At 43.8% G+C, this 17,080-nt stretch overlaps 1 protein-coding gene across 2 annotated transcripts in view; it reads right to left on the bottom strand.

Moving 5' to 3' along the window:
* The window catches only part of CHD7 (chromodomain helicase DNA binding protein 7), a 794,978-nt gene that overhangs the window by 127,440 nt on the left and 650,458 nt on the right, over positions 1-17,080 (bottom strand). For both annotated transcript variants that reach the window (XM_086965786.1, XM_086965787.1), the window contains exons 13-15: positions 7,721-7,897; positions 6,505-6,648; positions 5,917-6,172 (exon numbers count right to left, since the gene is read on the bottom strand). In XM_086965786.1, coding sequence (XP_086821912.1) covers positions 5,917-6,172; positions 6,505-6,648; positions 7,721-7,897 — 577 coding nt within the window. The remainder of the gene's footprint in view (positions 1-5,916; positions 6,173-6,504; positions 6,649-7,720; positions 7,898-17,080) is intronic.

The following is a 17,080-nucleotide window of genomic DNA, read 5'->3' as shown; positions in this document are numbered from 1 at the left end:
TCAAAATATGTTGGGACATTCACAGCCCTAGATAAAGCTCAGAGTGGGATCAAAAGAGCCCTTACCCAGGGTGTTTTCAACAGGGCCGGGCGAGGTGGGGGCCACTCGTCAGGCTGGGGCTTCCAGCAAGGCTCCCAACGCGGCGACTTCGGTCGCGGAAGAGGAGAGTGGGACTCCGCCCGCGGAGGTACCTTTTACCTGTCCCGCAGACGCTTCAACAAGGGTCGTTACAACTCAGGAAACAACAGGGCGAATTTCAAGTCCCAGCAAAATGCAGGTGAGTGTAGCAGATACTTCTCTTCTTCCATTGGGGGGGGGTCGCACACAACATTGTCTTCCACAGTGGCAGGCCCTGACTCAGGACGCTTGGGTTTTGCAGACCATTCAGGGGTTTCAGTTGGACTTTTACTCTCACCCGACACAAGTTTTTCCTCCACCGACTCTCCATTTTTCCCAACAAGATCGCTGTTTCATAGAGGAAGAAATCACAGACTTGCTGCAGAAGCACGCAATTGCTCAATGCCAAGGCGGACCTCGCGGCTTCTACAGCAACGTCTTCGTAGTTCAGAAGAAAGGGGGTGGCAACAGGTTAGTGCTGAACCTCAAGGATTTCAACCAACACCTTACCTACAATCATTTCAAAATGGAAGATATTCACTTGTTAGCGGATTTGTTACAGGAAGGAGACTGGTCGGTCCGATTGTACCTCAAGAACGCGTATCTGTCCATACCGATTTTTCCTCCACACCGCAGGTTCTTACAATTCCTCTGGAACGGCCAGTGTTACGAATATTTGGCTCTTCCTTTCGGGCTCTCCTCAGCTCCCTGGTGCTTCACCAAGGTGATGAAGCCAGTGGTAGCTCACCTCAGAGAGAGGGGAGTCAGACTTATAATTTATCTAGACGACATCTTGATCTTGGCACAGAGCCGGTCCACACTCGAGCAGCATTTGGTCATGAGGACGACGCTGCTGCTTCGAAGTCTAGGTTTTGTCATCAATCAGAAGAAGTCGGTGATGGTACCGACGCAGGTGATAGACTTCCTAGGGTTCACGATAGATTCACAAGCGGCACAACTGTCTCCCGCAGGCGAAATTGAGGGATCTGAAAAGAGTAATTTTGAAGTTACTGGACAGTCGGATGGTGACACTCAGGGCGATTGCCAGAGTAGTTGGGATATTGGCCTCGTCGATTCAGGCAATATTCCGGGGTCCTCTTCACTACAGGGCTCTCCAGCGCCTGAAGATCAAACACCTTCAGAAGGGACTCTCGTACACGGACTCCATTCCCCTGTCGGAGGAGGTCCGGACCGAGTCACAGTGGTGGCTCGGGCACGTGGACGCCTGGAATGGCAAAGCAATCTTCGGATCACAGCCAGAGGTAGTAATCGAATCGGACGCCAGCAGTTGGGGCTGGGCTGGGGCGCACGCTGCAGAGATATCTCCACAGGCAGCAGATGGTCAACGCAAGAACTCTCGCTTCCCATAAATTGCTTAGAACTGCTTGCAGGATCGTTCGCGATTTGCACGTTATTTCCGAGGCAGACCTCTTGTTGTATCCTTCGATTGGACAACGTGTCCGCGGTGAGGTACATCAACAAGCTGGGCGGCATGAGGTTGTCGCTTCTTGTCCAAATAGCCAAGGATTTTTGGCACTATTGCCTCGAGAATCAGATCTCGGTGATAGCAGAATATATACCGGGGCAATCCAATAGGGTGGCGGACTGGAATTCCAGGCACCTCCGGGATTACAGCGACTGGAAGCTGCTCCCCCAGGTATTCCAGTGGTTGCAGACAATTTGGGGTCCATTTCAGACGGACCTTTTCGCGTCCAGGCTGACGTATCAGATTCCCAGGTTCTTCAGCTGGAGACCAGATCCGATGGCAACAGCAACAGATGCCTTTCTCCAGGATTGATCTCAGGGGATCCAGTATGCCTTTACCCAGTTTCTGTTGATCCCCAGGGTAATGACGCAGGTGATCAGACAACGGGCGGAAATAGTCATGGTGACCGTCCCAAGTATGGTTCCCCAAATTATTACAGTGGAGCTGCGATCGCCCCCGGTTACTGCCGGACTCGAAGTGGCTTTTGCAGGGCACTCGTCAGGAGCAGCACCCGTTGCTATTGGAGGACAGGCTGTCGCTGATGGCATGGAGGCTTTCAGGGAACAGTGGCAAATGCCAGGAGTTTCGAGCAAGACTTCCAAATTTATCAGGCAAGCATGGGCACCATCCACCAGGAAGCGTTACTCCGTGGCCTGGAAGAACTGGGTGGATTGGTGCGTGGGACGACAGGTGGATCCCGTGGGGGCAGAGTTACTCCACGTGTTAAACTTTTTGTCTGATAAGGCAGCTAGCGGTCTGGCTTATCGCTCGGTAAATAATTTCCGTTCAGCCATCTCGGCGGGGCATGCTCGGATAGACGGGAAACCGGTAGGCATGCACCCGGTGGTTTCAAATTGCTGAAGGGGATTAGGGCAGCTAATCCCCCTAAACCCAAATATACGGGTTTGTGGGATGTTTCTCTAGTCATCTTTGTTTAACAAATCGCCTGATAATGCACTCTTGTCTAGGAAACAATTGTCGGCCAAGTTGGCCATGTTACTTTGCCTATCATGCAGACTGTCTTCGGATGTGAGAGCACTCGACGTTACAGGTAGAGTGTTTACCCTGGAAGCGGTTTATTTTACTATTACAGGTCGTACAAAAACAATGTCACGACATATTGATTATAATGCATTTCCTGACAATGAAAAAGTATGTGTAGTCAAATGTTTAAAAGCATATGAAGAATGTACAAAGGCCTTGAGGCCTCAAGGTTGTTCGCAATTATTGATTGCTTTGCAAAAGCCGTTTAAATCAGTGGTGGCTGCCACAATTGCCAGATGGCTTTGCTTCATAATGAAGGAAGCAGGTATTGATACACAGATCTTTGGTGCTCATTCAGTGAGAGGCGCTATGGCGTCAAAGTCTTATGGTTTGGGATCTAGTATCCAAGACATTAGGCGTTGTGCAGATTGGTCTTCTGAATCAACGTTTAAGACGTTTTATCATAAGCCGGTGGGGGATATTACTTCTGCGGTTTTTAATGAGCGTTAAACTAGCATAATCTGAAGCCTCCGGTCCTGTAATATAATCAAAAATTTGCTAGCATTTGCGCCAAGAATGTTCAATTCTATTAAGGACACGGAGGCGAGGATTATCCCACCCGGCTTAGTTTACAGTAATAAGCTTGCCCACCCAGTTATGCAGTGATTACGGTGGTGTTATTTCCTTTCTTTCAGGATCAGATAAGAAGTCTGACTGATTGACGACGGACGACAGGATGTTTGGCCTGAAACCTCGTTTCTTCCATGTTGGAGGAGTTATGATCTTATTCAAGTTATTGTTGGACTTGGTTCACCTCAAAGAAAGAGGAAAGGGAGCACGCAAGGGGTTCTTATGGACTATGGGGTCGTGCCAATACTCATGTGTATTGTGGGAAATGTAGTTTGTTTGACTGTTTTTTATGAAAATATACATTTTCATTGGCTGCTGTGTTTATTGCAGTAAAGATTGAGAAGCATAATCCTCGCCTCCGTGTCCTTAATAGAATTGAAAATTATTGGCGCGAATGCTAGCAAATTTTTGATCCAGCATATGACAGCCTGTTTGCAGTTTCTCAACGAAATGTTGCAACAAGTACGGAAAAAAAACTAGTACCCTCTACGAAAGGTTAGGGATGGCAAAAGAGCATAAGAATACGTTCAAACACCACAAGGTCTGCAGACCAAATAGTTCTCCACACTTGGAGCTCAAAATAAAAGTCTCAGAATCGAGCAGAGAGACTGATAGTGGTACAACTACATCAAATATGTGCATCAGAATTATGGATTATATATATAAAAAGTGGTCCAAATGCGGTAGAGACAAAACAAAATATATTTTTAAAATAGTAAACTGAACTGGTGCCTAGAAGACAAACAGAAAAGCAATATAAAATAAGTGAGAAAGTAGCAAAAGCAGTGTTAAGCTAAATAAGGCATTTGTTAAGAAATGGAACAAAAATGTATTTTGTATACCACCATGGGGAGTTAATCAGAATAAACCAACATGAATTTGGGTGTCCTTTGCATACCGTTAGAAGCTCCAGCATACAGCCCTAAATAGGTCATACAGTAAGAAACTGCGCCACAGCAAGGCCTAGATGCACTACGCTATCACCATGAGTCGAACCAATTGTGGGGGAGCACTGTGTATTTATGGAATGCTAATAATTAAAAGTGCAAATGACAGGGCCCATCTGTGTTCATGGAGAGCTAAGCAGCGCAACATGTGCCCAAAACATGCCTCTCCTTCCCCACATGGCCCTAACCATTGAGAGTCTGGTCCGATTGAACAACTTTTCCAATGCGGTGCAGTGTTTTAAGTATGTGGCAGGGAGGTGGTAAACTGCTGCGGTGGGGAAAGGGAAAACAGGGATGCAGGTAGGATGCAGCAAGGGAGGGAGGATTAGAAGCAAACCAAGACTGAAAAGTGTAGATGACAGGTGATGGAAAATAAGTCGAGGAGAAAAACGGTGAAGAAATTAAGGAGCTGAGATGACTGGTTGGAAATGTTGCATGGGGAGCAGTCCGAAAGAAAAGGTAAGCAGCAGAAATAGAATTAACACGCGTGAAAGAATCGAAGGAGCAAGGGAATCCGTACTTGGTTGGTAGATAAAGGGGATGAAAAGCTGTAGGGGAAGAGAAGGACAATTTAAGTGAAGAGGTGGAGGCATGCTACACGTACAGGGTGAGAAAATGCAGGGAGAGATGAGTAAGGAAGCTACAGCCGAAGCAGTAAATAGAAGGAATTGCTGATGGAACAGAAGGATGTGTGAACAGATCTGTAAGCAGAGATTGAGAGATTAGGTTGCAACGGGAGAAGTGAAAGGAAAAGTCATTTAATAGTAGAGAAATAATAAAAAGCGGTCAAAATAGAGCTGATCGAGAATGCTAGCTTCACAAAAGTTGTCAAGGTGAAAAGATACATGTACTATGAAAGGGAATAATAAAAGAGGGAGTTACAAAAACAGGTTGGGGAGTGGAGTGCTGCAAGAAGGGTTGATCGGGAGAACAGTAGGAAGAGAGCAGTAGAACTTTGAGAAGTTGCAGAGAAGAGGTAAGTGAGAGACCGAAGGTGAAGTAAGATGAAGAACGTTAAGTATAAAGGAAAATGGAAAACTTAGGGTTCACAGATTATAAAGAAGAACAAAGGTTAAGTTGCTGGGTGAGAGAGGAGAAAGGGCTAGATAAGGGGTGACATTATGTTATTTAGCAACAGGAACAAAGAAGGAGAGGATAAAACGCATGAAAACAGGGTTTCAAGGACTGGGACAGCAGCACAAAGAAAGGCAAAAACAACAAAACTGGAGAGAGTCCAATCAAATCTGCCTGCTAAAACCAATATTCAAGGATGCTTATTTATTCAATCAATAATGAAGCACTTTTAAATATTCCTTTACCGCTGTCCTTAAGACCCAGAGAGGATAGTTATCAGAGTTGTGTGCAACGTGAAAGCAGAGCTGAGGCAAATAAAGGGTGCATTAAACTGAACTCCCTTCCCTAAGAATATTCTGTAGTAGGGCAAACACAATAAAAGAGGTCATCTTCTCTGTTCACCCGGGTGAGTCAATGGACCAGGGGTGTGCTGGATCCTTTAGGAGAAATCACAGCAAATCCAGAAAATTAAGATTTGGGGAGTGAAAGAGTAATCCCATAAATATTCCAACATCCAATTACAAAAGGAGATTGATCCATAAAGTTTGCTTTCCTGGACACCATTTTGTTGCTCTAGCATAAAATATTTTGAACAATAAGAACAAAAATATTTACTACTGCCAAAAGAGAAAAGCAATACAGTATTTACTTCATGCATGAAGGTAACTGATACCTTACCATTTATAAGGTATGGGTGGTTGCAACATTTACGGAGTTCCATCATAGTGTTCAACAGATTAGGTACATTAGCTTGGCCACCACCCTTTGAAAGAAAGGTGAAATTCTTTTCAAGGATAGCACGATAGTATTTCTTTTGGATGTTGGTCAGCTCTACTTCAATGATGGTTTCTTCTTTAGGGGCCAGGTTTTTTTCCACATCTTCCTTGAGTCGCCTCAACATCATTGGCTTGAGAATGGCTTGAAGTTTTTGCACCTAGGAGTTAGAATACAATTACTAGGCAGAAACAGAACAAAATGAGGAGAAAACACACTCTTGCTAAGCCAGGTTGCACAAAGGAAGCTTCCTACATCTGATCAATACCATACGATTTATCGAATACAAGTACATCTGAAGCTAACTACAGATTATCACGCTGTTCTACTTGTTAAGTACTTGAAATGTTACTAGTAAATATATAGCTCTTTCACGAAAGAATTTCTGATGCAAAAATTACATCAGCCTTAGAATTACAAATGCAATGTTGTCCGAATTTAATGATTTTTTCAGCAGGAACATTTTATAATATAGTTTAATTCACAAGGTACCTGTTCTTCAGTTTTAAGATCGCCAAATTCGAGCATGAAGTTGGATTCCGAAGGAAAACGCTCTGGTTCTAAGAAATTGAGCAAGCTGAAAAGTTCCTCCACGGTATTTTGCAAAGGTGTGCCCGTCAGCAGTACCTTGTGCTCCTGTGATACAAAAACATAATAGTTAAAGATTGTGACTGGTTTCATAAGCCTCTTTTACTTGATTTTCAGCTTCTGACTAATTTTTCTTGGCAATAAATCCATTGTTTTTATTAGCACCTAAAATACAATAAACTGCAATGCACACAAAGCAAAACCTCAATACCAAGCCTGTCTTACACATGTGGCATCAAGCAAAGCATCTCACAGGTAGAGCATTGAGAAAACCCGACTTATTTATGACACAACCACTATATATTTCATGAAACAAACTATATATCTATATATACATAAATATGTATAGTGTGTGTCTAATACATACATTGTTTAAATTTTCTTAGGCACACATGTTTCTTTAAATCTGCAATTAAAGCGTAGACTTTAGCCTTTTCCTGGACATTTTTCTTAGGCTGTCTAGGTGAGCTCTCAGTGGCTTTAGTGTATTGTTTTGAAAAATCGTTTTGCTCAATATACCCAATGGTTTTGGGGTACCGTTTTCAGCTGCTATTCCATTCAACATAGCCCCAGGTGAAGTAGAGTCTCTACTTCTACAATCCCAACTCGGGATATCAGTTCAAATACATGTATACCGTCCACAAGTTCAACACCTCAGCAGTGCACGCTTGCTTCCTGCTTTTATTATTGCAGCTGGCGCTGCCAGATTAAGGCCTTTAGTTCCCGTACCCTGCTGATTCAGCGGAGCCAGAAGCAGGACCTTGTGTCAATCACAGGTCGGAAGCTGACTCGGCAGAGCCGGGCATCAGCAGAGTAACTCCACCAATGGCAAATGACAGCCATACAATGGCCAATTACGTAAATGACGAGAATGGAGGTTAGGAAACAACACCCGGCATATTTATAGGAAGAGCAATCAACCCTCGTTGCGTTGAAAGCACAATTCCAGCTTCCACAAAGTAAACAGGAAAATAAGGCGCACCTGCAGCACAAAGAACAGGGTGCAGTGCTCTTTTTGACAGCACTACCTGCTTTTCTTCTAAATATAGGTTTTAAATATACATCTAAATACTAAATACGATTGACTGACAAAAAAATATAAAGATATAAAGACACTGACCAGGTCCATCATCTTCAGACCTTCCAGCAATTTGCAGTTTCGATTCTTCAATCTGTGAGCTTCATCAATAATTACACAGCGCCATGGAATGTTGCGTAGCTCGGGGCAATCCGTCAAAATCATTTCAAATGTGGTAATGATGGCATGAAATTTGTATGCCCCCTTAATAACACGGCCCTGAAAGTAGCAATACTGGACATTATTATCCCACGATCGTTAAGTCACTCATGAAATTAACAGATCAAAAGTTTGTGATAGGGCACGGATGACTTTTTTTTCTAGACACAATACATGAATGGAAATAAAGAAAGAATCACAACATACTTTTCATTGTAAACATACGATTTCTGAACCAGAATTCCCACGTAGTCAAGTCAAACAACTCGGTTTAAAGTGGTCAAAAAAATCATCCCGGCCCCATTAATAAGTTGATGGCTTGGCATACAACTTACGAATAGCAAACTTTCAAAGCATGCACAGTCATTCCATTATAAGTCATCTTCAGCGTACCCATGCTAAGAATTAGGAAAAAACAAACTCGGGAGGCGATTTGGAAACTCAAAACCATACTCGGATCTCAGGTGGATGTGCTCGCTGGCGCCATTTGTGCGTACACAGGACTAGCAGCTGCTACCGTTGGCTTGACCTTAGGTACCTAGTTGTTTCCTATCTCCGGTGTCAACAAAGCAGGTATATTAACAGAGTAAAGCGGGTACAATGAGCTCTCTTTGCTCTCTGCAGTTGTCACATCTTGGCCTTCCTCTCAGCAGAAAATAGGAGGGCGCTGGAAGTCACTGGGTGGGAACAAGAGGTGAAACCAGGGAGGCAAAGGTGGTTAAAGTGTGTGAGGTTATTTCAAACAATGATTTATAAACTGCTGCTCTTCACCCCTGAGGGTATCCGGGCGCTGGGGTTTCACTGATCTCGGAAGAAAAGCCAGGTCTCGAGTCCCCTTCTGAATCCCACCAGGGAGGGTGATGTTGGTAGGAAGAGGTGTAGGTTGTTCCAGGCCTTGGGTGCGAGGTAGGAGAAGTAACAACCTCCGCTGGTGCTTTGGTGAATGCGAGGAGTGTGTGCGAGGGCCAGGGAGGCAGAGCTCAGGTGTTTGGAGGGTCGGGAAAGTTCAGGCAGTGGTTAATAATGTATGCTGGCCCCTGGTCGTACAGGAACTTGTAGGCGTGGGTCAGTATCTTGAACTGGCATCTCTTCTGGATGGGGAGCCAATGGAGGTTCTTGAGGTGAGGGGTGATGAGGGTCAGTTTGGGAGGTTGAGACATGCTGCTGCGTTCTGTATGGTCTGGCGTCGCTCTTGAGGAGTTGGGTACTATTGTCAATGTAGAGCAGGTTTCCGTAGTCTAGCCAGCTGGTGATGAAGGCCTGGGTGACAGTCTATCTAGATTTTTTGGAGCAAGCGAAGGGTGTGGAAGCAGCAGGAGACGACTGCATTTATTTGGCGCTTCATGGTGAGTTGTCATTCAAGGATGATGCAGAGGTTGGGGTGTGGTCTGTCGGTGTGAATCCGAGCTGTGGGGGCCACCAGGTATTGTCCCACTTCAGTCTTGTCAGTGTTGAGCTTCAGGAAGTTTCTGCTACCCTTGATGTCGGTGCACTGACTATGCTGGAAGCAGCACAATAAGAAACAAAATGCTTCTAAATCAATCACGGTTTCTGTTTTTAGGGAGGATCACTGGGTTACGAGGCACGGAAATAGGCTGTGTGGTTCCCAACTACCCAAAAATTGTAAGTATACATATGGCATTCCACAGGTAGTAGATCTGAAAAAAACAGCTCTTTAACCCATTGGCAGCAACTCAGTTATAATAAATCAATACTCAGTTATACAAAGCATAATTCAGCTAGTAGAAGCCAATCATTTATAGCACCAAGGAGTGACCTTCCATTTTAAGATTTAATACCCAAACCCGAGAAGTTCACATTTATGCTTTGCAGATTAATGAGATTAGTTGGCAGAATGCATTATTCCGGAACCTAGTTTTGAAATTCAGGAAAATAAAGAAAGAATGCAGATCCTACCTTTCTTTTTGAAAGAGGAAGCACATCCCCAACTAAGGACGAGAATCCTAAAAGCAATAAGATCAGTGCCAGGAATCGGAAACACAAAACGTAGAATCTACTCCCTATGGACAATCAATACTCAAGATTCAAAAGACAGCTGGCTTTCAGATGCGCAGAGATGGGAAGAGAAGCACAGTAGAGCGACAGCTGTAAAAAACATGCACTCCTGTGGAGTGCTTGAACAAAAAGATAGAAACAAGTAGTGCCTGAAAAAGCAAGCAGTGTATGGACACAGTATTGCATCCATGCTCCAGGAACAAACACAATAAGAGGAAGAAAAGCTCTTACACACTAACAGGTAAGAAACAGACAAATGAGAACAACAAAGGCAAACAGACAGGCTCAAGTCCAGAGTAAACTGCCTAGTTGGCAAGACAAACAAAAAAAAAAAAAGAAAATCACTAAAGCTTGGCCCAACAGCCATACAATGCAGTAGACAACACAGTTGTAAACATGTACGGATACAACAAGACATCAACACTTTCTTGAATAACCAGTTATTAGTTGCATACTTCTTTGGGATTTTTAAATATCTCCTCTAGCACTTTGCATCTTGAAAGGTCATTTAGACACTCAAACATTCAGAGAATTCACAAGAGCTGCTTGGGCGCAGATTGAAAGGGTGATGATTCCAACTAAAACTAATTGAGAAAAACCGAGTACTGTGTGGCTTGTAGGTAGGTAAAAATCTAGAGTGAGCTTAAAGCAACATGAACCTAACTGTTGCGAAGTTAAGTAAAATATACAGCGATGGACTTGCAATTAATTAGCATTTCTATTTGAAGATTATAGAATTAATGATGCCGTTAGTGCGTTCAAGGAATACATCATCGGTTCTGTCAGATGTGACAGAGTAAGTTGAAAATCCACCAATTGTTTTAGCCCATCCAGTGGCGTTCTTAGCAAAAAAGCTCTATTAAATTCCAAAATAGTAGAAATTTGACCCACGTAGTCTGTGTTGTTGCAAGCAGGCTGCACTTATTGTGTTGGTCGTTCATACTGAGCAACTTTCGATTGCTTCAGATGTCAGTCGGTTGAGTCATGTTTTTATAGCTTTGTGGATTTCAAGATGGTGGTCGTTTGTTATTTTCTCGGGTACGGTGTTCCACAGTCAAGAATGAACAACCACCGATATAGATTGATCTGAAAGCGGGATGGTGTGTAATGGTGGCCATGGGCGTGCGCAGACTTTTTTCCAGGGGGGGGCAAAATGTTAATGTCATCACCATCCTTCGACATAATGTGTGCCAGGTGGGGCACAAGAAACACTGGGGCGCAGAACTGGGATAGACTCAATTAAATGACAGGAACCCAGGACATGTGACTGACCCTGCCACAGGCCAACAAACACTGCCTGTAGGGAAAATGCTAAACTTTCTGACAAGCTGCTTTATCTCTGTCTACTAGGTGTGCAGATTTCCGGGTCCTCGATCCAACACCAATCAAGGCTGTCTTCAGCACTGAATACTTTAAAACAGCCTATGATTAAAGCACCAGATTAAATATACTGTATGCACAGTGTATGTTAGGGATTATTTGTAGCGTAATATTTACCAATATTGGCTTCTTGGTGCTAGAATTCATGATAAATGTTATCCAAAGTTAAAGCACAACGTCAAAGTCGGTAATAAATAATACAGCACTCAAACACACTAGTGATTCGCCAAGGGGTGCTCCCTTTACTAGAATTCCCTTGGCATTGCAAAATTTTACACACATTCAATCAATTTATACAAAATAAAATGTATAGGTCCAAATGTTAACTATATTTTTGAAAAAAACCTAGAGTCCCTCTACGTGTAGTCAATGTCAAACTGACAATGTGCACATGTTTAGGGATACAATAATGGCCAGCTCCCTTATGCGGAAGCCCCGCACCGTAAATGTGTGGCACATGCGGCGCCCGCAGCGGCGGCACATACCAGGTCCAGGGATGCTGAGTCTTACACAGTGGTCGAAGTGGGGGAAAAAAGTAGGACAACAGTGGGCGGAGAATCAGAGGGCGGGATTAACCCAAGGATTGGATCTCTGGGAGGAGCCAGAGACGTGGCCAGAATGCGCAAACATCCCAATTTTTAGTATTTGTTTGGCATTTCACTGCCCAGTTTAATCAACCAATGGATACACATGAATATTTAAGGTTATAATGAGCTATTGACATTAAAATATATTCACAAAGTGGGATATGCTTCTAATCACAGAATGTACCAAATACGATAAACTGTGGAAACACAAGCCATTTGTCTCCGAGCCATGGAGTTTCTGTCATCAGCACTTCTCCCTTTTTCCACAACAGCAGTTCAAACATGAATGGCAAAATATCCTAGTTTACAAATGTTTTCTCTAAAATTATGGCTCTGACATAGTTGCCTCATAATGCAAGATCTGCTGCATGAACTGACCATTTAAACTAATAAATTGTTTGTAGCTCAAACATATCAAAAGTTAATAAAAAATTTGACTTGTGTTGCTGCGTAGTGGATGGCCTATTTCAAAGGTTGACTGTTCACCTTTCTCACTGCTGCGTTTGTATGTTACACTGGTTCTAATAAGGCAAAATCTTTCCAGAGACTGTTAGCATGTGTACATACATCAAAATAATAAAATATCTGAAAATATACTTCATTACGCTGCAGCCTCATTTTTAATGCATAAATTAGTCAACACTACGGCATCATTTTGTCATCCTTTGCTGCATAATTAATTCCAGCATGTTAAAAGTGATTGTAAATGAAGCAGGGAGACTGTGAAGTTTGTGAACTTAGTTTGGTGTGCGTGCAAATCCTGCATTGTCAATCCCTGGTGAATTGCAGCTACTGCTGCTCAAACAAGGCCAATGGAGATACCTATGGGTGAGGCAGACTGGCCTCAAGGGCAGGGTCAGCCATAGAACTGGTGATGTCCTGTGCATCAATGTTTGTTAGATCCCCCCCCTCCCCCCCCCAATGACCACCTCTGCCATGGATTACCTCACTGCCACCCTTTAACTGTGCCCCCCCCAAGTCTCCATAACCACTCTCTCTCAGATGCATTTAATTTGATTTACAGCGCTACTCATACCATTGTAGTGTGTCAGAGCACTTTACATCACACACATTACACAGAGACAATCAATATGTGTGTACATCACTGTATAGAAAATGTTACATAAGACTAAGGACTACAAGGTGTAGGAATCACATGACAACCATACTAGTAGCCCGTATAGTTTTATAGTGATTGGTCTGGAGAAACAATACCCGGAATTTAAAACATAATACCATGGTTGGGGGTTCTCCTTAATAATCAGAATTGATTTATGTCCAAAAGAACACTTTTTGGGACATTAGGATACTCAAAGACTGGGGGTGGGGGGGGACATAACGCTCTAATTTATACCTTGCAGTTTGTATGTAGCTCTTAGATGACAGTTAATAGCTCACTGTTCTAAATTAGGATTTTAACTCATAAACTGCAAGTAACAAAAGAATCTCTCTGACAAAAGCAGTACCCACTGACCTATTTACATTATGTGCACTTTGTGATCTGCATGGCACATGTTCTTTGCAGCCGGTACATTAACCCTCTGAGCTACCTTCCCAAGAGTCAAAACTTCCACTAGACAAAATTCGGATCTCTCTCTAGGAAGAACATTAATCACCAGAGTCATCATGACATTTTTATTGTTGCCGAAAATTGCTGGAGGCCAGGAAGGAGGCAGTAAGCGTTTTTAAAACCATAATATACTTGCAAACATGATGCTACCACCTAAAGTCAGCACCCGGTGCAGTCACAGTGGTTGCACCGCCCTAGGGCGGCCCTTCTCAAGGGTTCTGTGACATCAGTGACAGAGTCACTATTGTTCTAGTGCGTCTGCTTCAAAGTTCTGCTGGCAAGACTGGAGGTGAACTTCAGTATGGATAGTGGTGGACAAGCCTTGAAGGTTAACCTACACTTGTCATGCTAGGGTCTACCTGCTGTTGTGAAGACACCAGGGCTTCTAAGGTGTTGCAAAGCCTTCTAAGGTCTAGCATGTGATTGTGCTCTCGCAGGAGAGTGGTCTGGTGGACTGGTTATTAAGGCTGAACCTGGTTCCCAGTTCCAAATTCAGCAGCTCTGACCATAGTGCCACATCCTATCCCCCACTGAACACCGTACTGCCCCACTAAGAAAAACTCCCACTGTCTTCAACTACAACTCAATTGTTGCCCGCTATAAACTCCTGGAGGCGGCTCAATTTAAATTACGCACTAGACAAGAGCAATATGCGGCCTACAAAAAAAAAGTAACACCCTGGAAAAAGCAAACACTTATAGGGAATGCAACAATTAGCAAACCATGAGAAATGTAAGCAGGAACAACATGGTTACCTTAATGCTTTTACACTCACTATTCAGAAATCAGTGAGTGCTTTGGCCTGAAAAGTTAAGGACACTACTACAGGGCCCTGAATGGACCCATTTCAATGGCCATTGCTTATATCTTCACAAAACATAAGCAGTATGGTAAAAACACCACATCCCTGGACGCAGAGCCGAAGCACATTTTGTTTTCCAATCCACACATTGCAGTACCTCCAGGATTGGTGCACTAGTTCCAAGTTCACGGAAAACAAAGACAAGAAAACAAAAATAGCGCTTCACTGGCAAACTCTGTAAAATTGGCGCTAATGTGTTTCGGTGTGAATAAAATCAGTTTGGGCAGTTTGCTACCCCTCTGTCTTACTTTATTTAGTTATTTATCTAATTTTCATATTTTTAGCCTTTTATTCCCAATGCTGCACTTTGGAATTAAAATGTCAGAAAATATGAAATTTCCAGCAAAAGCGTCTTTCTATTTTGGATCCATTTCACAGGGAAGCAAATAAAAGAAAGGAGAGGAAAGAGAGTGAGAACCCCGTCTTGAAGTCACTGTTTTCATGGGCGTCGCAGGAGGGGCAAGGAGGGGTGCTCCAGGGGGGTGGGGGCAAGCGCCCCTCCTTGCCCCCCCCTGCGGAAGCCCATGGGTGGAGCTCTCGATCTGAGGTGTTGCGTTTGGCTGCAGTACGTGAATTTCCACTATGTCATTTTTCACTGGAGTGATGCGATAAGCATCACCTCCATTTTTTAACAGTATTCGGACCAGAGACAATTTAAAATGTACACTGCCTGCCATATTTTGCAGCGTTGTGCAACGTTATCCTGTTAATGCTGTGTTATATTTTGTTTTTGCCAAGGTTTATGCCATTTCATGCTATCATGGTATGGTATGGAATGTTATGTCCCATTATTTATGTTTGTAGGTTATGTTACATAATACAATGATATCCATTGCTCTGCCACGCTCAGCTAGATCAGGCCATGTTATATTATGCTAGGCTATCATTTTTCTTGTGGACAAACCTTGTCTCTAGTATCTTTGATTTATATTTTATGTATGGGACCAAGTCTCAAAGACCAATACAAAGCAAGGTACTCTAACACAATTGGTTTAATAAGCCCATATTTAAAAGACAGACTTGGCAATAGCACTACAAATAACACTACAGAGTGTACATTCACTGCCTCGTGTTGCAGAACAGGCGTGGCTCTCTTCGAGATTACTTCTCATGCGGTCCTCCAGACACAGCCTGTATGCTTCTCACTGCAGTTACCCCCGGGCTGGTTCGAAGCAGTACTCGCAATGTGGGCAAAATAAAGTGCAAGAGTTCTGCACACGGCTGTCATTTACCTTCCTGAAGCAGCAATCAGAGACAGATAAGAGGGTAGAACTGAACTAGAAGCTTCCTCACCTTGAAAAACAGAAACTACAGTCACACCCTCATCGCTACCATCCACCACACTGGACATTTTAGGCAGTGGTTAATTTGTACAAAAACAAGTGCCGGGGCTCTCATCAGGAGGCAGCTTGCACCAGCCCATTTCTCCTGTTGGCGCCGCTTAAAACAGAACCAACTAAAAACCATGAAAGTGGGTGGAAGATGTTGATAATGGCCAGAGCTGCTGACTTCGGAGCTGGGGAATAGGTTAGAGTCTGGCGTTGGCTCAACATACTGTGATTCTGGGCCAGTCACAAAAGCGCCCGGTAAATGAATCTGTCCTTAACTGGTGCTCATGAAAGCGCCGGTGTTGATGATTAAGTGCTGGTGCTAAGCACCAGAAACCACTGGTTCAAATTAAGCAGTGATTTTAGGAAGAACTAATCAGCAGTCCCCTGCTAACAGTTTTCATGGAGTTTCTAAGGGTAGCCCTCTTTCCATCACCCTCACTTTAATGTCCAGACCTCCTCCCTCCAGCCACATAAATTCAGGCAATACACTTCCACTGTCTGGGAAGCTCCCGCCCCACCGCTTTAACCCCTCCCCCCCCACCGCTTTAACACCCCTCCCTCCCCCATCTTGTGCCATGCCAATCCAGGGAGGAACCAAAATAGATCCAACAGACTAATACCCAGACCCTCTCAAACACACGTCTACTACAATACAAGTATTACATGCTCACTGTATACATAGTCAGGATGTCAGTTTCAGGCTCTGCTATTGCTATGATCATGAGACTACAACTGCCGTGGAGAGCAGTCTAAATTTCAATATTTCTATATTTTGTTATTTGTTATTTTTGATTTGTAGCGCGCTCAATCACCTACAGGCCTCTAAGCGCTCGGGAATCGATGGTAAACAACAACTTTGACAGTACAGAGGGCATCCACTAGCCTACGTGGCTCACAGGGCTCTCCTGAACAACAGCGTTTTCAGCCCCTTTCTGAAACGTAGGAGGTTTCCTTCCTTTCGTAGTGGCTCAGGTAGTGTGTTCCATAAATGCGGAACCAGCACCGAAAAGGCTCTACCGCCCTTGGTGGCAAGTTTGTACCGAGGGCAGACTAATAGCTGAGAGTCTGAGGACCTAAGAACTCTCTTTGGGCTATACATTGCCAGGCGATCTTTGATGTAAGCAGGTGCCATGCCATAGATGACTTTATGGGCGATGCACAGATTTTTAAATTCCACTCGCTCCTTAATAGGGAGCCAGTGGAGGCTTTGTAGCAGGGGGGATGCTTTAGTGTGTCTTGGCTGTCTGAAGATAAGACGAGCGGCATCATTCATCACCACCTGTAGCCTATTTATCAAGGTTTTTGGTAGGCCAAGGTAGAGGGCATTTCCATAATCTATGCGTGAAATCACAGTAGCTGCGACGATGGAACGTAGCATAGATTGGGAAATGATAGGCACTAATTTCCGTAGCTGTCGGATGATATTAGTACAGCTGCCCACCACTGAAGAGATTTGGCTGACCATAGAGAGGTCACAATCCAGTTTGATCCCCAGGC

This window comes from Lissotriton vulgaris, chromosome 4_1 (assembly GCF_964263255.1).
Source record: "Lissotriton vulgaris chromosome 4_1, aLisVul1.2, whole genome shotgun sequence".
Classification (NCBI taxonomy): Eukaryota; Metazoa; Chordata; class Amphibia; order Caudata; family Salamandridae; genus Lissotriton; species Lissotriton vulgaris.
This window is presented reverse-complemented; position numbering and strand designations above follow the sequence as displayed.